The 19,914-nt window shown below is 44.2% G+C and overlaps 1 protein-coding gene across 2 annotated transcripts in view; it reads right to left on the reverse strand.

Moving 5' to 3' along the window:
• Positions 1 to 19,914, reverse strand: part of LOC134535946 (nephrin-like) — a 325,160-nt gene that overhangs the window by 44,229 nt on the left and 261,017 nt on the right. For both annotated transcript variants that reach the window (XM_063375364.1, XM_063375362.1), the window contains exons 6-10: positions 19,213 to 19,364; positions 13,897 to 14,041; positions 11,148 to 11,278; positions 8,223 to 8,382; positions 4,402 to 4,695 (exon numbers count right to left, since the gene is read on the reverse strand). In XM_063375364.1, the coding sequence (XP_063231434.1) occupies positions 4,402 to 4,695; positions 8,223 to 8,382; positions 11,148 to 11,278; positions 13,897 to 14,041; positions 19,213 to 19,364 (882 nt within the window). The remainder of the gene's footprint in view (positions 1 to 4,401; positions 4,696 to 8,222; positions 8,383 to 11,147; positions 11,279 to 13,896; positions 14,042 to 19,212; positions 19,365 to 19,914) is intronic.

A 19,914-nucleotide genomic window follows, 5' to 3' on the forward strand; every position in this document is an offset into this window, starting at 1 on the left:
CCTGACCGCTGACTGGATTTGTTAGCCTGACCGCTGACTGGATTTGTTAGTCTGACCGCTGACTGGATTTGTTAGCCTGACCGCTGACTGGATTTGTTAGCCTGACCGCTGACTGGATTTGTTAGCCTGACCGCTGACTGGATTTGTTAGCCTGACCGCTGACTGGATTTGTTAGCCTGACCGCTGACTGAATTTGTTAGCCTGACCGCTGACTGAATTTGTTAGCCTGATCACTGACTGAATTTGTTAGCCTGACCGCTGACTGGATTTGTTAGCCTGACCGCTGACTGGATTTGTTAGCCTGACCGCTGACTGGATTTGTTAGCCTGACCGCTGACTGGATTTGTTAGCCTGACTGCTGACTGGATTTGTTAGCCTGACCGCTGACTGGATTTGTTAGCCTGACCGCTGACTGGATTTGTTAGCCTGACCGCTGACTGGATTTGTTAGCCTGACCGCTGACTGGATTTGTTAGCCTGATCGCTGACTGGATTTGTTAGCCTGACCGCTGACTGGATTTGTTAGCCTGACCGCCGACTGGATTTGTTAGCCTGACCACCGACTGGATGAGTTAGCCTGATCACCGACTGTATGAGTTAGCCTGATCACCGACTGGATTTGTTAGCCTGATCAATGACTGAATTTGTTAGCCTGACCACTGACTGGATTTGTTAGCCTGACCACTGACTGGATTTGTTAGCCTGACCACTGACTGGATTTGTTAGGCTGACCACTGACTGGATTTGTTAGGCTGACCACTGACTGGATTTGTTAGCCTGACCACAAACTGGTCGTGTCTGGTTAATCGACTGTCATGTAGACATGCCCTGAAACACATGTCAAGGCATGTAAAGGACTAGCTTCGCCTTCTAAGTAGACTGTAGGAATCGAGAAACACTAGTTATTTATTGTTTTTGTTCTTGTGGTAGAGTAAAAATTTTTTTTTTGTAAATTATTTTTTTTCAGAACCTGCTATTATTTTAGTAATTTTTAATGAAACCATTTTTTGCATCATCACTGTGTGCAATGGAATCATATGTTTATTTAATTTTTTTTTTATATTCCCGAATTTGTAGCTAAAATTTTACTGATTTTCAATATAGCTGCCAAGAGGACCGACAAGATGCGAGCGTCCTGGCAATAAACAATCACTGCATTCTAGCTGCGAAAAATTAATTTGGCGGGGATACACTATAGCAGACGAAAAACACATGTTGGAACCAAGATGGCGGCCTCCAGCAGAATCAAACAATATGGCTGTCATGACGTCATACTGACTGACGTAATTCCTAGCTTGGAAGTTAGTGGTGGGAGGTCAGTCTGCCGGTGGCTTCCGTGAAGGACGGATACGTCACTATTTTTAATCGAATTACCTCGTCGAGTTCTAATTGCGGACTCAATGACATAGGTTTTTTTTATTTAATTTTGATTACATAATTTTTATGTATTTTAAAATTTTTCCCGACTGTTAAGCTAAAAAAATTTTTTTTTAATATGTCCCACAGTTTTCAAAATGTCGGAATCCAAGATGGTGGGTGCAACGTAGGAAGGTTTTATTTAAAATGTAATTAAGAAAATTTTAATTTTTTTAACTGAAAAATTACGTTTATTCTCACCGGGAATATAAATGAGGACTTAAATGGTTGAATTAACTAAATATTTTTCCTACAATTCTGGATAATTTTTGGAAATTTTTGGTCTAAAATTAAAGATTTATAGTTTACGGTAAAGTTCATGACCCAGAGGCTTGTTTTTTTTTTTTTTTTTTTTTTTTTTAGTTTTAGAAATTTAAGCCTCCCAGAGGTAAGTTAGAACTCCCTGACGAAATTTACTTCTGAGGATAATTAAGATTTTTTTGAGAAAAGAAATGGGATTTTTTTTTTCTCAAAACGGGAATTTTTTCCCTCAAAATAGGGAATTTATTAGGAATTTTGAGAAATTTGGGGTAATTTTTAAGGAATTTTTAGGAAATTTGACACCAAGATGGCGGCCGTTACGTTAAAATCCAAGATGGCTGCCGTTACGTTACAATCCAAGATGGCGGGATGACACACTCTCCGCACCCAGAACCCACGCGCAGGACCTACTATTTATTATATACTACTGTTTATTAGTTTAATTATAACGCTTGGCATTATATTAAATAATTAATCTATGTCTCCTTACAATTCCAACTCCGTGGTTAAAACTCACGTCCAAACAATTCATTCACGTCTCTGAATTTTTCCGAGGATATGCTGATACTGTACGTACAAAAACACAACAAGAATAGCAAATATCATCCATACAAATCCTTGAGGTAAACATATGGATCATCGGCAGAACTGATTTGGGATAATATTTTTGACGGACGGATGAAGTGATGCGGCGAATCGCTTGGCTGGATGCGTGGCGTTGACGGACGAAGCAGTGACGGATGGACGGATGTCGTACGGAAGCGACGGGCTATTGCAAGACCGGGTTTATAAACTGCGCAAGGAATGAAACGACGCAATCGATCCAAAACAATCATGGTCGCTTAAGTTGCACGACGTCACCAACCCAACAACTTATAAAATTATAAACCGGTATAAAACGAATTTGTTCCCTGGGCTTCTCTTGTTAATGTATGTTTATCATGGAAACAAATGAAATTAATAATATGATTAAATGGTGATAATTTCTTTGACTGCGGGATTGTGTTACAACTGAACGTAATGTTCATAATAACGTGTTCGCCTATTAACATAAATTCATAGTTATTTAAAAGTTTTCTGAAGACTTCACTTTCAATATGACCGTCGGAAACACAAGCCAAAACAAGAAAGCTAGAAGTTGAACAATACTTACTTTGCGTTATTCCTCGAGTATTTTATAAACCAGTAATTTAAAATGAGATCACTGAATTTTTTTGGTCTTTGTTTATTGCGTATTTTTTTTAATCCGGCACTGCAATAGCACGTCCGTCCGTCACTCCTTTACTAAATTTAATATTTTAACAACATTCAACCAATTTGTTTTATTAAATAAACATTTTATCACAAGTGAGGTGAAAATAAAGCTAACGCTAATGATGGAATCACAACCGCGCGACGGGAAGCAACACAATGGAAACTATGCCAATAAAATAAAAACCTAGTCATACAATGCACATTCCGATCAGACAATGTAAACTATGCATTGGTAATACAACCACTATTCCATGATTTATTTAAAATTTGTTTTTGAAATATTTTTAGCTCGTTCAAATAGGTACTATTACGATTTTTTTCCTAACGAAATGTTAAATTTTCCTCGAGCAGGTTTATTGAAATGAGATGCGTCGAGGGAAATGGTAGACATATAGACTTTTCGGGTGACATCGTAATCTTCAATAAACGGTCTGCCAACCTGAAAATGGTGACTGCGGAGTTACTTTTGACGTGACAACGTCTAATACATCGATGAACGCCGGCTTCACGCACGAAAAAGTGTCCCGTTACGCTGTGTCCCGTTACGCTATTTGTACGCTTGCGCCGCATCTATCTCTCGTCCACTCGATTGGAACAACCATCGTTTTGACTTTTTCGAGGCACATTAAACATGAAACACTCCCATTTGTTTCCTACTTTTCATATCATCGTCCTATCCTTAACAGAATAAACACAGATTGGAAGAAGTTAAAAATAGCAAACATGTATAAAAGTTATAGTTAAAATAATCTCTTCGTTAAAGTAACAAACATATTTGAATTAATGAGGGCAAATAAAAGTAAATTTATCAATTGAATTGTAGAAAAAATGTGATAATTCAATAAAAAATTATTCAATTTTATACATAAAAATGTATGCAATCATTTCATCAAATCTTTTGTTACGACGTTGTCACGTTAAACTATCGTCCGTAAACCGACTTTACAGACAACCATTTCTTTTTTTTTTAGTTCAGTGCGGACGTGTAGGTGCGTGGAGTACCGTCGCTCGGTCGCCGTGACCTTTGAATATATATACTGTATAGAAGTCGCCAGCCCAGGTTAAAATTTCTAATACGGTTTTGAGGTAGTTGGTTAATTCACCGCCGCAATCGCCACCATCTCTAGAGCATCGACTTGTGGTGGACCCTAGCGGACAAGTGTCGAACTCTTCAAACACCCCTTCCCCCTCCCGTTGAACGACCTTGAGCTGCAATGAATGATGGATGGGGGGTGCGGGGGAATGACAGCGGGGGACAGTGCTGCGCTCTAACGTGTAAATAACAACTAAGACGATACAGGGCGTTAACGGCAGCGCACTGCAGCGGTGAAAGTTCCCAAGCTGCTGTATCATACGCTCCTGAAAAACGAAGAGTAAATCCTATCCACTCGCGACTTCTATACAGTTTATATATTTTCAAAGCCGTGACCCCCGTGCGGGTGTGTGGAGGTTTGGGAGGTGTTGAGTTTACCTGCGGCCACTACCTGAAAGACGCACGGGGCGCGCTGCGGCCCCACGGAGTTGCTGGCCCAGCAGGCCAGAGTGCCGTAGTCCAGGTCGGAGGCCGGGGTGTAGTTGAGGCGAGACACGGCGCCCGAGCTGTGGTAGCGCGCCGGCGGCACCTCCGACTGGTCGCCGGAGTTGTTGAAGGTCCAGTGGAAGCCGAGCGGCGGCGGGTTCGCGTCCACCTCGCAGCGCAGCGCCACCGTCTCGTGCTTCAGCGCCCCCAGCAGCTCCTCGCGGTCCTCGCGGCACGTGGGCGCGTCTGCGGGGCACAGAGTCCCGCGGTCCGTAGACAAGACCCCTCTGGACGCTTATTACATAGTCCCGCGTACGTAGACGACACACTCTCCGACCAACCATGTACAAGCTTTTCTGGACGCTTATTGCATAGAGTCCCGCGGTCCGTGGATGACCCCCTCCTCCGACCGAGCATGTACAAGCTTGTCTGGACGCTTATTGCATAGAGTCCCGCGGTCCGTATACGACCCCCTCCTCCGACCAACCATGTACAAGCTTGTCTGGACGCTTATTGCATAGAGTCCCGTGGTCCGTAGACGACCCCTCCTGCGACCAACCATGTACAAGCTTTTCTGGACGCTTATTGCATAGAGTCCCGTGGTCCGTAGACGACCCCTCCTCCGACCAACCATGTACAAGCTTTTCTGGACGCTTATTGCATAGAGTCCCGCGATCCGTATACGACCCCCTCCTCCGACCGAGCATGTACAAGCTTTTCTGGACGCTTATTGCATAGAGTCCCCTGGTCCGTAGACGACCCCCTCCTCCGACCGAGCATGTACAAGCTTTTCTGGATGCTTATTGCATAGAGTCCCCTGGTCCGTAGACGACCCCCTCCTCCGACCGAGCATGCACAAGCTTTTCTGGACGCTTATTACATAGAGTCCCGTGTCCGTAGACGACACCTTCTCCAGCCGAGCATGCGCAAACTTTTCCAACTGGATGGCAGCTAATGTGTGGTGTTACATCTTTGTTAAAAAAATAATCCCTCTATGGAGTGATTTCAACTTTACAACAGATGCTTACTTTATGAACCTATACCAGGTAAACTTAAGACTAATACCTACCAGTCAGCTTCATTTCTATCTAAATAATTACAGAATTTCAAATTGGTGGCCAGTATATCATCTGCTTTTTCGAGGCTGGTATTAGAGTGATTAAAGCCTCTTTTAGGACTTTCCGCCAGATATTATTGAAATTACTTTATTTTACATAAAATTAAATTTTTGCATCGATCGAGTATCGAACTGAGGACATTAATATATCGAATCAATCAGTACAATTATAGGTAAATATTTTAAAAGAATTTTGGAATTTTTCCCGAATTTCTGACAAAATAGATATTAATTACCAAAATGGCGGCCAAGACGACTGACAAGATGGTGGGCGCCTTGGCAATAAATTCTAATGCACGTTAGTGGGTAAAATTAAACCAATATGGTGACAGTGGACTTTGGAAGACCACATGACACTAGTGATCCTGGTAGCAAGTACTGAAAAAATAAATATGACTGCCTCCAGCAGAAGAAAACTATATGACGAATCTGATTTCATAAACCAAGATGACAGCCTCCAGCAGACGAAAACAATATGGCTTCTGTGATGTCATAAACCAATATGGCAGCCTCTAGCAGATGGCAGAAGTGACGTCATACTAGCTGCCGTAATATATTCATTGGTATTAGTGGTGGGAGGTCTATCTTTGTTGGTGGCCCTCGTAGAGGAAGGATCCATCGCCATTTTTTTGCCCTCTCACGCTTCTAACTGAGGACTCCAAGCTCCAAGATGTAAATCCGTTTTTTAGTTGAAATTTTATTAAAAATGTATTTAAATATTTTTTTTATAAATTTATAATTCTTCCAGATTTTCTAGAAATTTTACGGATTGTCAATATGGCGGACATGACGTCATAATTTTAAATTGGCAAAACGTTTTTTATTAATTTTTCTATAAAAAATTATTTTAAAATTTCCCGAATTTCTATCTTCATATTTTCGGACTTCGTAGGTGGCGGCCGTAACTAAAAGTGCAACGATGTAATCACAATTCAAAATGGTAGTCTTCAACAAATAACAAGATGGCTGACTTGACCTCGGCGACTTAGGGCGGTTATACGCTTGGCAATTCACGCTGCTATGAGGAAATTGCGTTTTATCAAAGGCAAAAAAACTTTTGAGACGTTTAGAAATTATTTTTTTAAATTGTTTGTGTTTTCCCCTTCGAAATTGAAATTTTTAAATTTTCATTTTTTAAAGATTTCTTTGCGGAATTTTTCATTTAAAAAAAGAAATTTTGGCGAATTTTGACACTTTTTGAGTAATTTTTTGGTAAATGTTTATAATTTCTTAAGTTCAAGGTCAAAGGTCAAGGTAAGAGTAAAATGTCAAGGTCACCCAATACGGCCGCCATGACGTCACAATCCAAGATGGTGGTCCCCGACACACACACCACACCCGAATCCAGTCCCAGGAGAAACATTTATATACTGCTGTGGAAAATATTTTCGAATACTCAGTAATTGGGCTCTATTTTGTTTTATTATGCTTATTAATGTGCGCAGTTAATACTGGAAAGGTTTTTAGGTAACGTTCGACAAATAACTACTAGCTATTAGAGGTTACTGGGACAACACAATTCATAAACGTCCCTGGTAAGAATTGGAACCCAGGATTACATCGTACACTATTTTGTAGCGATACAGTTGTTTTCATGTAAATGTACAAATTCACAGCGTGGGTATAACCAGGGCCGGCGCGTCCATATAGGCGAACTAGGCAACCGCCTAGGGCACCAAGTAGCTGGGGGCGGCGCAGCACGACACATAACAGCTGATATAATATGTTTTAACGATTATTGAAACTAAATGAAAATGGAAGTTTTGCAACGGTTTGGAATGATTATATTGATATAAGTAATTATTTAAAGTCCACGGTGACCTTTTTATGATTTGTAATAAGTAAAAAAGTAAAAAAAAAGAACACAAGCCAGCTTACATTTGATTGTTGACAAAATGTTAGGCTTACGTGATGTATTTTGATGCAAGGAAAAAAAATTTTGGTGTGTCCGGCCCGGGGGGGGCGGAGGGTGGAATTAAGGTTTTTCGCCTAGGGCACCAATTTACATTGCACCGGCCCTGGGTAAAACTCAGACGTTCAGACTGTAAGGTGAGGAACCCGGACGTAGCTCCACCTGGGGATTTCAGCCTCCAGGTTCCTGTGAAGCCACTCTTCTAGCCCAGCGGGTGCTGTAGTGGTGGAGGGGACATGTTTTCTGGATCTGGTAGCTTCAGTAAGGCTAGGCTCTGGACTATACAGATCTGCAAGCAGACTCCCAATCTACCCTTAAAGGGCGCTCATTTGGGAGGGGCGGAAGGCGGGCGCGTTGGCCTTCGGGCCTCCGAAAACATGTAAGGTGAGGCCCGCAGAGGGGGCTGGCTCTGTAGGAGGTCTGGGGGTTTAACGGCGGAGCTGGGGGCGGGTCGGTGGGGCGCGAAGTTGGGACGGGTCTCCTCAACCTCTCGACCTAGCCGGGCGCTCGCCAGTAACATATGCCGCGTTTGGAAATGGCGAATCTATTTCCCCGGTTCTCGGAACCCATGTCAAGGCACCGGTAACAGTGTCTGGCATGTAAAAGACCCATCTTTTCTCCTAACCAGGACCACGCCCTAACGGGATTATACGCCTTGGGGAAGTACCGATGCTAATTTGAGGTGTGAACCTAATGTACATGTAAGATGAGGAATGTTGGCGTAGCCTATGAGGCGGAACTCACACAGGACGCGCAGGACGACCGGGTTGCTGGAGCCCTTGCCCTCCGTGTTGGCGGCCAGGCACATGTACTCGCCGGCGGTGTGGCGCGTCACGCCCTGCAGCACCAGGCTGTGGTCGCTGAGGATCACGCCCGCCGTCACGTTGTGGTGCAGCTCCTGGCCCTGCAAGGGCAGGTCCGTCAGGCTTCCAGGCATCTGCAGGGTCGCCAGCCTCCGGTTACAGGCATTTACAGGGTCACCAGCCTCCAGGTACGTGCAGAAGTAGGCATTTAAGGATTACCAACCTCCAGGTACAGGCATTTACATGGTCACCAGCCTCCAGGTACAGGCATTTTACAGGGTCACCGGCCTCCAAGTACAGGCATTTACAGTGTCACCAGCCTCCAGGTACGCGCAGCAACAAGCATTTACAGTGTCACCAGCCTCCAGATGCGTACAGCAACAGGCATTTACAGTGTCACCAGCCTCCAGATGCGTACAGCAACAGGCATTTACAGTGTCACCAGCCTCCAGGTGCGTACAGCAACAGGCATTTACAGTGTCACCAGCCTCCAGGTGCGTTCAGCAACAGGCATCTACAGTGTCACCAGCCTCCGGGTACGCGCAGTAACAGGCATCTACAGTGTCACCAGCCTCCAGGTGCGTGCAGCAACAGGCATCTACAGTGTCACCAGCCTCCGGGTACGCGCAGCAACAGGCATTTACAGCGTCACCAGCCTCCAGGTACGCGCAGCAACGGGCATTTACAGCGTCACCAGCCTCCAGGTACGCGCAGCAACGGGCATTTACAGTGTCACAAGCCTCCAGGTACAGGCATTTACAGTGTCACCAGCCTCCAGGTGCGTGCAGCAGCAGGCATTTACAGTGTCACCAGCCTCCAGGTGCGTGCAGCAACATGCATTTACAGTGTCACCAGCCTCCAGGTACGCGCAGCAACAGGCATTTACAGGGTCACTAACCTCCAGGTACGCATAGCAGCTGGCATTTACAGGGTTATCTACATTTTTCGAAACATTTCCAATTCCAGTTGTGAGTTAAGACACTGTAGCATTGTCTGTGTTAGGTGGTTGGCGGAGTTTATCACAGCATTATTTCTACTGTCAGCACACCAATCACAGCCAATAAATGAAGAATAAAAATTGTCCTGAATGGTCCGGTCCAATATGTCATGGCTTCCTTTGCAGACGGCCGCCAATTGCAAGGAAGCAATCACTAACGCGGGCAAAACCTTACTTCAGTCTAATGAGCGGTAATATTATTTCGTGAGAAGTACATGGCCTTAGGTATTTACCATGAAAACATGATGCATTATGTAGGGACACGCATTAAAAAAAAGATGTATTTAATGAACGTCTATTAGACTGCAAATACTAGAGACCGGAAAAATTCGCGGTTTCTTTTCACGGTAGGCTAGAATCCATTGATTTTAATTTTTGCTGCTTCAGTATTGGATCACGGTTTACCTGGAGGACTCTGTAGCCAATGAATAAACCTTCGAAAAAGAATATCGAATCACAATCCTCCCAGATAACAAGGTATCACCAGGCAGTAGCCAATGAGCTGATGTAATTTTTCCCAAGTACAAAGAGCGAGTTTTTTCCAGTCCCTTGCAATAAGAAATTCCTGCATAAGCGGTTTCCTTCCTTATTATTGGCGGCCGTCTGCAAGAGAATCCATTGCCTTGTTTTACTTGAGCCATTTAGGATGCGTTTGCTGAATGGATTTCTGCGTCTACTGTATACATGTACAAGGGAAATAAAACTTAACCAATCTCGAAACACATGCCCGGCCAAGTGGGGAATGTCTTTGCTTGCAGACAGAGCTGATGTTACTGAATGGTGCCTAGCTGTGAGGGTATTTGATTTGCTATTTTTTGTGTTCAATTAATTTTTTTAATAAAAAATTTCCACGCAGTTATTATTAAATACTTTCTTGTTATTGCTGACAATAAATGCTTATTTTTCTATTTTCCTTTTTATTGGGTGTTCTCCCTGTATGAGTGGAGTAGCATTGTCCCAAAGTATTTTGTTATTATCGTGTCCCAGGCATGTTTGCAAGTCTAGATTTTTTTATTTTTAGTTGGAGTTAATTTTTCGATAGAATGGCTACAGTGTTTTAAATCAAAACTACGTGGTAATGAAATCTTTCTTCCAATAATACATGCATCTAGGTATTCGTAACCAACATATGCACAGCTCAACAAAAAAATATATATATACATATACATATACATATATATACACACACAGTGATTATTAACCTCTGTTCCTTTATCTTTTGTTTGATTCACATTCACAAAACTTTTATATCATTTGCATATGCGTTTATACATGACATGACAGCTTCAATTTTTTTTAAATAAATATATTTTAAATAAATTATGACTACTAAAAGATAGCATTCCTGAGAAATATCAATTAATAAAAATGATACGCTGATTGCAAATATTTTTTTAATGTTTAATATACAATCTCGTTTTGGTTTTCACAATACGAAAAGCCCCTAAAAGCACATTAAGCTTGCAGCAAGCCTGTAAGGTTGATTAGATTATTTATAGGGTTACACGTCACACGCCATTTTGAGTTTTTAATTTTTTTTGTAAACACTTTTATGTAAAGGCTATTTATAAAATTTCAAATCGATATCTTCCTTGCATTTGTTAATGTGCCACAAATATTGTCAACAGATATCCACTTACTGTAATATTATGGGGTGTATAAATGTGCGCAAGTCTTCGTTAACTATCATCACTTGCAAGACTTTACACTGAGCGAAAAATTGTTATATGTATTTGTAGTAGAAAAATAATTTTATCGTTTTAACGACATAGTTTTCTTTTGACAAAAGAACCGATTGAACAGATAATGAAATCTTGTAATAGAAATATATTAAGTTTAAAAAATGCAGCTAATTTAGGAGTGACTTACGTTGTGGAACCAGGCCAGCCGATACGCCTTCGGATTGGCCCTGATGTTGCACTCGAAGTAAACATCATCGCCTTCCTTGATGTCGTCCGGGTTAAGGCTAGAGCCCATCTTGAGAGAAACCACGGGCATATCTAGAACAGAAAGTTATACAGTCAGTTATATTTTTGTTATGTGAGGTCAAGCTATCGCAAATTGTAATAAAAGATATATATATATATATATTGTAAAGAATATACATTATCATTTATAAGGATCGAAAGAATTCGCAGCCATTGCATGAAGTTTCTTGGCTTGTGGGTTTTATCCACGTCAAAAGTGAATATTTCCCAAACGTTTCGTTTGGAATTGCATTCGCCATCATCAGGATGACACACTCCTCCTGAGGGTCTTCGCTGCCGATCCATGATTTTACATCCGGGGAATTTAGTGTGTGCTAGGACCCATAACTATCCCGACACTTGCTGGAAATTCGGAAAAAATTTCAAAATTCATGAAATAAATCCTTATTAAAAATGATTGATTCGATCCATATACATCTCGGGTTCGATCTTTGACTGATGCAAAAATTTTATTTAATTAAGTATCACATAAATTTACAAAAAAATACAGGTTCGAGAAAAGACAAATTACAAATAAAAAAGGTAATTTCTACAGTCTTGTTAAAAGACAAAGCGAGTCCTTTGTATGTGTTTTCAGGGCAGTTCTACTTTAAAGTGGGTGTGAAGGCACTTACAGTTTGTGGTGAATCTAACACGTCCCTTTGGTAGTCAGACAAATCCAGTTGGTGGCCAGACACATACAATCAGTAGCCAAGAGGTCTAATTTTTCGATACTCGGCGATAAATTTAAACAGCTCATGTACAATGTCAGGCGTATAGACCAGGCGTCTCCGAACCACGAAGTCAATCATGTCATGATTACAGACTTAACGATCCACAGTAAAAAAAAACACATTTGGAAAAACACTAAAAGAAGCACATTTGTAATCACACTATACAAAAGGAAGCACATTTGGCAGCAAATTCAACTCGATAGGATACAGTAGGATAAGTCTCGTCTAAGGGATAATTTCTCGTCGGAGGGATACGCTCTTCTCGTCGGAGGGATACGCTCTTCTCGTCGGAGGGATACACTCTCGTCGGAGGGATACCTTCTCGTCGGAGGGATAAGTTCTCGTCGGAGGGATACGCTCTCGTCGGAGGGATATGTTCTCGTCGGAGGAATAAGTTCTCGTCGGAGGGCTAAGTTCTCGTCGGAGGGCTAAGTTCTCGTCGGAGGGATAAGTTCTCGTCGGAGGGATAAGTTCTCGTCGGAGGGATAAGTTCTCGTCGGAGGGATAAGTTCTCGTCGGAGGGATAAGTTCTCGTCGGAGGGATAAGTTCTCGTCGGAGGGATACGCTCTTCTCGTCGGAGGGATGCGCTCTCGTCGGAGGGATACGTTCTCGTCGGAGGGATAAGTTCTCGTCGGATGGATACGCTCTTTTCGTCGGAGGGATACGCTCTTCTCGTCGGAGGGATGCGCTCTCGTCGGAGGGATAAGTTCTCGTCGGAGGGATACGCTCTTCTCGTCGGAGGGATACGCTCTTCTCGTCGGAGGGTCGCGCTCTCGTCGGAGGGATACGTTCTCGTCGGAGGGATAAGTTCTCGTCGGAGGGATACGCTCTTCTCGTCGGAGGGATGCGCTCTCGTCGGAGGGATACGTTCTCGTCGGAGGGATAAGTTCTCGTCGGAGGGATACGCTCTTCTCGTCGGAGGGATGTGCTCTCGTCGGAGGGATACGTTCTCGTCGGAGGGATAAGTTCTCGTCGGAGGGATAAGATCTCGTCGGAGGGATACGCTCTTCTCGTCGGAGGGATGCGCTCTCGTCGGAGGGATACGTTCTCGTCGGAGGGATAAGTTCTCGTCGGAGGGATACGCTCTTCTCGTCGGAGGGATGCGCTCTCGTCGGAGGGATACGTTCTCGTCGGAGGGATAACTTCTCCTCGGAGGGATACGCTCTTCTCGTCGGAGGAATGCGCTCTCGTCGGAGGGATACGTTCTCGTCGGAGGGATACGCTCTTCTCGTCGGAGGGATGCGCTCTCGTTGGAGGGATGCGCTCTCGTTGGAGTGATGCGTTCTCGTCGGAGAGATAAGTTCTCGTCGGAGGGATACGCTCTTCTCGTCGGAGGGATGCGCTCTCGTCGGAGGGATACGTTCTCGTCGGAGGGATACGTTCTCGTCGGAGGGATACGTTCTCGTCGGAGGGATACGTTCTCGTCGGAGGGATAAGTTCTTCTCATCGGAGGGATACGCTCTTCTCGTCGGAGGGATGCGCTTTCCTCGTCGGAGGGATGCGCTCTCCTCGTCGGAGGGATAAGTTCTCGTCGGAGGGATACGCTCTTCTCGTCGGAGGGATACGCTCTTCTCGTCGGAGGGATACGCTCTTCTCGTCGGAGGGATACGCTCTCGTCGGAGGGATACGTTCTCGTCGGAGGGATAAGTTCTCGTCGGAGGGATACGCTCTCGTCGGAGGGATACGTTCTCGTCGGAGGAATAAGTTCTCGTCGGAGGGATAAGTTCTCGTCGGAGGGATAAGTTCTCGTCGGAGGGATAAGTTCTCGTCGGAGGGATAAGTTCTCGTCGGAGGGATAAGTTCTCGTCGGAGGGATAAGTTCTCGTCGGAGGGATACGCTCTTCTCGTCGGAGGGATGCGCTCTCGTCGGAGGGATACACTCATTGGAGGGATACTCTCTCGTCGCAGGGACTCACACTGCACGTTGAGGTGCCACTTGTCCTCGAGCGCGCTGTCAGGGATGGCCGGGTTCTCGGCGCGGCACGTCAGGTACTTGCCGTCGTCGTCGATGCCCGGCACGAAGCTCAGGATGCTGAGGTTGTGGTCTCCGTCCTCCGAGAACTGCACACACAGCCACACACACACTCTCTCTCTCTAGCTCTCTCTCTCTCTAGCTCTCTCTCTCTCTAGTTCTCTCTCTCTCTAGCGCTCTCTCTCTCTAGCACTCTCTCTCTCTCTAGCGCTCTCTCTCTCTAGCTCTCTCTCTCTCTAGCTCTCTCTCTCTCTAGCTCTCTCTCTAGCTCTCTCTCTCTAGCTCTCTCTCTCTCTAGCTCTCTCTCTAGCTATCTCTCTCTAGCTCTCTCTCTAGCTCTCTCTCTATCTAGCTCTCTCTCTATCTAGCTCTCTCTCTCTCTAGCTCTCTCTCTATCTAGCTCTCTCTCTATCTAGCTCTCTCTCTCTAGTTCTCTCTCTCTCTAGTTCTCTCTCTCTCTAGCGCTCTCTCTCTCTAGCACTCTCTCTCTCTCTAGCGCTCTCTCTCTCTAGCTCTCTCTCTCTCTAGCTCTCTCTCTAGCTCTCTCTCTCTAGCTCTCTCTCTCTAGCTCTCTCTCTAGCTCTCTCTCTCTAGCTCTCTCTCTAGCTCTCTCTCTAGCTCTCTCTCTAGCTCTCTCTCTAGCTCTCTCTCTAGCTCTCTCTCTAGCTCTCTCTCTAGCTCTCTCTCTAGCTCTCTCTCTCTAGCTCTCTCTCTCTCTAGCGCTCTCTCTCTCTAGCTCTCTCTCTCTCTCTAGCTCTCTCTCTAGCTCTCTCTCTCTAGCTCTCTCTCTCTAGCTCTCTCTCTCTAGCTCTCTCTCTAGCTCTCTCTCTAGCTCTCTCTCTCTCTCTAGCTCTCTCTCTCTCTAGCTCTGTCTCTCTCTAGCTCTCTCTCTCTAGCTCGCTCTCTCTCTCTAGCTCGCTCTCTCTCTCTAGCTCTCTCTCTCTAGCTCTCTCTCTCTAGCTCTCTCTCTAGCTCTCTCTCTATTTCTCTCTCTCTAGCTCTCTCTCTAGCTCTCTCTCTAGCTCTCTCTCTAGCTCTCTCTCTCTAGCTCTCTCTCTAGCTCTCTCTCTAGCTCTCTCTCTAGCTCACTCTCTAGCTCTCTCTCTCTAGCTCTCTCGCTATCTCTAGCTCTCTCGCTAGCTCTCTCGCTATCTCTAGCTCTCTCTCTAGCTCTCTCTCTTTCTAGTTCTCTCTCTCTCTAGTTCTCTCTCTCTAGCTCTCTCTTTCTAGCTCTCTCTCTCTCGCTCTCTCTCTCTCTCACGCTCTCTCTCTCTCTCGCTCTCTCTCTCTCTAGCTCTCTCTCTCTCTAGCTCTCTCTCTCTCTAGCTCTCTCTCTCTCTAGCTCTCTCTCTCTCTAGCTCTCTCTCTCTAGCTCTCTCTCTCTAGCTCTCTCTCTCTAGCTCTCTCTAGCTCTCTCTCTCTCTAGCTCTCTCTCTCTAGCTCTCTCTCTAGCTCTCTCTCTAGCTCTCTCTCTCTAGCTCTCTCTCTAGCTCTCTCTCTAGCTCTCTCTCTAGCTCTCTCTCTCTCTCTAGCTCTCTCTCTCTAGCTCTCTCTCTAGCTCTCTCTCTAGCTCTCTCTCTAGCTCTCTCTCTAGCTCTCTCGCTAGCTCTCTCGCTATCTCTAGCTCTCTCTCTAGCTCTCTCTCTCTAGCTCTCACTCCAGCTCTCTCTCTCTCTAGTTCTCTCTCTCTCTAGTTCTCTCTCTCTAGCTAGCTATCTCTAGCTCTCTCTCTAGCTCTCTCTCTCTCTAGCTCTCTCTCTCTCTAGCTCTCTCTCTCTCTAGCTCTCTCTCTCTCTAGCTCTCTCTCTCTCTAGCTCTCTCTCTCTCTAGCTCTCTCTCTCTCTAGCTCTCTCTCTCTAGCTCTCTCTCTCTCTAGCTCTCTCTCTCTCTAGCTCTCTCTCTCTCTAGCTCTCTCTCTCTCTAGCTCTCTCTCTCTCTAGCTCTCTCTCTCTAGCTCTCTCTCTCTCTAGCTCTCTCTCTCTCTAGCTCTCTCTCTCTCTAGCTCTCTCTCTCTCTAGCTCTCTCTCTCTCTAGCTCTCTCTCTCTCTAGCTCTCTCTCTCTCTAGCTCTCTCTCTCTCTAGCTCTCTCTCTCTCTAGCTCTCTCTCTCTCTAGCTCTCTCTCTCTCTAGCTCTCTCTCTCTCTAGCTCTCTCTCTCTCTAGCTCTCTCTCTCTCTAGCTCTCTCTCTCTAGCTCTCTCTCTCTAGCTCTCTCTCTCTCTAGCTCTCTCTCTCTCTAGCTCTCTCTCTCTCTAGCTCTCTCTCTCTCTAGCTCTCTCTCTCTAGCTCTCTCTCTCTAGCTCTCTCTCTCTCTAGCTCTCTCTCTCTAGCTCTCTCTCTCTCTAGCTCTCTCTCTCTAGCTCTCTCTCTCTCTAGCTCTCTCTCTCTCTAGCTCTCTCTCTCTCTAGCTCTCTCTCTCTAGCTCTCTCTCTCTCTAGCTCTCTCTCTCTCTAGCTCTCTCTCTCTCTAGCTCTCTCTCTCTCTAGCTCTCTCTCTCTCTAGCTCTCTCTCTCTCTAGCTCTCTCTCTCTCTAGCTCTCTCTCTCTCTAGCTCTCTCTCTCTAGCTCTCTCTCTCTCTAGCTCTCTCTCTCTCTAGCTCTCTCTCTCTCTAGCTCTCTCTCTCTCTAGCTCTCTCTCTCTCTAGCTCTCTCTCTCTCTAGCTCTCTCTCTCTCTAGCTCTCTCTCTCTAGCTCTCTCTCTCTCTAGCTCTCTCTCTCTCTAGCTCTCTCTCTCTCTAGCTCTCTTACTCTAGCTCTCTCTCTCTAGCTCTCTCTCTCTCTAGCTCTCTCTCTCTAGCTCTCTCTCTCTCTAGCTCTCTCTCTAGCTCTCTCTCTAGCTCTTTCTCTAGCTCTCTCTCTCTAGCTCTCTCTCTCTAGCTCTCTCTCTAGCTCTCTCTAGCTCTTTCCTTCTAGCTCTCTCTCTCTCTAGCTCTCTCTCTACAACATGAAACCAGAAATAACACACAATAAACCCGCCAGACGGGTGGTAATTGGCGGAGAAAATAAACAACTAGGGTTAAGCTTTTTTTTTTTGCGAAATAATCTGATCGCTAATTACACTGTAAATCATTTTTGTAATTAGAACCGAAATATGAGTGTGAAATTACATCGGATTATTATTACCCGGGCATTTATGATTTGTGCTGTTCCATTATCTATATTAGTTAAAGTTATTTGTAAACCGTTTCCTGAATAGCTTTCCTGTATTAACTACGTCACATTATAAAAAAAATTCCAACTGTTGAATATAATATTATTTTTTCCGTGATTCAAATAATTATGCTTGAATGGAACATCATTTAATATATAAAGTTATGCACCAAATGTCGTGATGAATAGTCAGTATTATCTCGAAATATCTGTTTTCACGTGCAAAGGATGTGTTGAAAAAATATATACCACATCTTTCTCGTGGTGTTAAAAACACTCGTCCTGACGAGCCTGATCAAAGTTGGCAATGGCTCCTCCTACAGACGGCCATTAGTTACAACGAAGAGACAGCTGGCGCGGGAAAACCTTAGTGTAGTCCAACGAGCGCTCAGATTTTTTTTCGAGAAAATTACATGCCCCTAGTTACTGCTAGACACACCTGTACCCGACGAATACTTTTTATGTCAAAAGGTTTTGTTAACAAAACACTGTAGCTTTGTTTTAGAGTTATTGGATGTAGTCGGTGAGAGATGTTTCCCCGCAATTGACGGAGCCAATGAGAATGTGGGCACTGTACTGCTGCACGTCCACAATTCTCCATAACTAGAGACCAAAATATTCTCAGATTCATTTCGCGATAGGCTGGACTCCTAACTTGTTCACCATCACGTTGCTTCAGTGATTGGACACCGTTTACCAGAAGGACCACGAGCCAGCGAAAAATTCCCCCAGCAGAAGAAGAATCAAATCGCAAACATCCCAGTTAACAGATGTCACGAGTCAGTATCCAACAAGCAGGTGTATTTTCCATAGTACGTGGAGGATTGTGGAATCTATCCTAGAAGGCCATTGAAGCCGCGAATTTTTCTTGTCTCTTTCCATAACACTTAAAAAAATCTACAGTGTTTTGTGAAATACTTTGAGAGGAAATTTACTGGCGAAATATATTTGCCCCTAGTTATTGCGTTTCTCGCCTAGTAAGAACAAACATCCTGGTATTTATGTACACAAATTCTGCGACTTGAAAAGTTCGCGAAAAGATTTAGCAACAAGCTGAAAGTAAAAATACCGTTGCATTGTCTGTAGTTCGTTATTTTGATGAGTTTCTTTCAGGTACATGTCGATTGTTACAACACCACACACAGTGATTCAGTGCGGAAGCGAACTCGTCCTGAGTGGCTCGGTCAAAAAAAAAGGCGACGACTTCTTTCGCAGACGGCCACCAATCAATCGTGCGAGTATACCTTGTTGCATTCTAACAGGCTTTAATTTTTTTTTTCGCGAAAAATTGCCTGCCCCTAGGAATGCGGAAAACGCAAGCCGAAACGAAAGGAGTTGAAAGATGACTGTTGCTTGCGGTGGTTGTTATTTATTTATTTTGTGAATTGCTAGGAAAAGGATATTTTTGCGGGGGAAAAAAAATTTGAACACCCATAATACTGCAATAAGGTGACCCTCTGCACCTCTGGTTTGTTACTCATCTGCAGGAGGACCTCATTTTACCGGGCCATTCAGGACGCGTGTCTGAAATGAACTCGACCAATTGTGAAACACGGGCCTTAATTTCTTTTTTTTCCAACTGCCAGCTAGTCTTAAAAAAATTGGTTGCCTGTAAAGTCGGTTTACGGACGATAGTTCAACGTGACAACGTCATAACAAAACATTGATGAAATGATTGCATACTTCTATGAATAAAATTGAATCATTTTTTTAATTTTAATAATAAAAGAATAAATACTTGAAATTATACTAGTAATCAGATTCATTTTCTTACGTACATTTGACGTAGAAATTATTTCATATTACACATTTATGAACAAAGTTTTAAGTTTTAACTTCTGTCGGTGCGGCGCGGTGCAAGCGTACAATGAGCGTAACGGAACAATGAGCGTAACGGGACACAGCGTAACGGAAAAATGTGCGTAACGGGACACTTTTTTCGTGCTTGCAGCCGGCGTTAGTCTATTTATTAGACGTTGTCACGTCAAAAAAAATCTTTACATGGAAATATTCGTGGGGTCCCGGTTGTTGGGGGGTTTCCCCGAGTTTGTCTCGCTCGCCCGGACCGACACTTGCGCCTGGTGCCGGGATGGTGGTGGGGTGGTGGTCTCACCTTCTCGGAGTGGTGCTTGACCTGGCGACTGCCCTTCCACCAGGTGATGATGGCCTCGGGGCGCGACCCGGAGCTGCGGCACTCCACCTCGTACTTGCGCTCCGCCGACACCTGCCGCTCCTTCGTCAGGATCAGCACGGAGGTGGGCTTCACTGCAGGCAGAGCGCTCGGTTCACGTCGGGCCTCGCACAGCAGGAAAACAAAAATAATTGGTTGTCTCTAAAGTCGGTTCACGGACGATAGTTTAACGTGACAACGTCATAAAAAAAAATTGATGAAATTATTGATCCAGAAGAAAATGAAATATCATATTCGGCCTGAGACTGGGCCGTAATAGGTTTTTGCAACCAAACCATTTAGGCATTAAAAATATTATATTCTTTGAGGAAGAAATTTTTTTTTAAATTTTTCTATCTTTTGTACGATAAATTCTACCTCTGCATACTTTTATGAATAAAATTGAATCATTTTTATTAAATTATCACTATTTTGTATGGATACAAAGGAGGAGTGAAATTAAATCTACAATTTAATTGATAAAATTACTTTTATTTGCATTCATTAATTCAAATATATTTATTACTTTTGTAGTGTCGCGCGCGCCGTATTTATTTTTACAAGTACAAAAATGAAAATATTGCAGCGGCCGGGATTCGATCCATAACCGTTTGGATTGGTAGTCAGCGATGCTTACCGCACGGC

The sequence above is a fragment of the Bacillus rossius genome, chromosome 10 (assembly GCF_032445375.1).
Source record: "Bacillus rossius redtenbacheri isolate Brsri chromosome 10, Brsri_v3, whole genome shotgun sequence".
NCBI classification, from domain to species: domain Eukaryota; kingdom Metazoa; phylum Arthropoda; class Insecta; order Phasmatodea; family Bacillidae; genus Bacillus; species Bacillus rossius.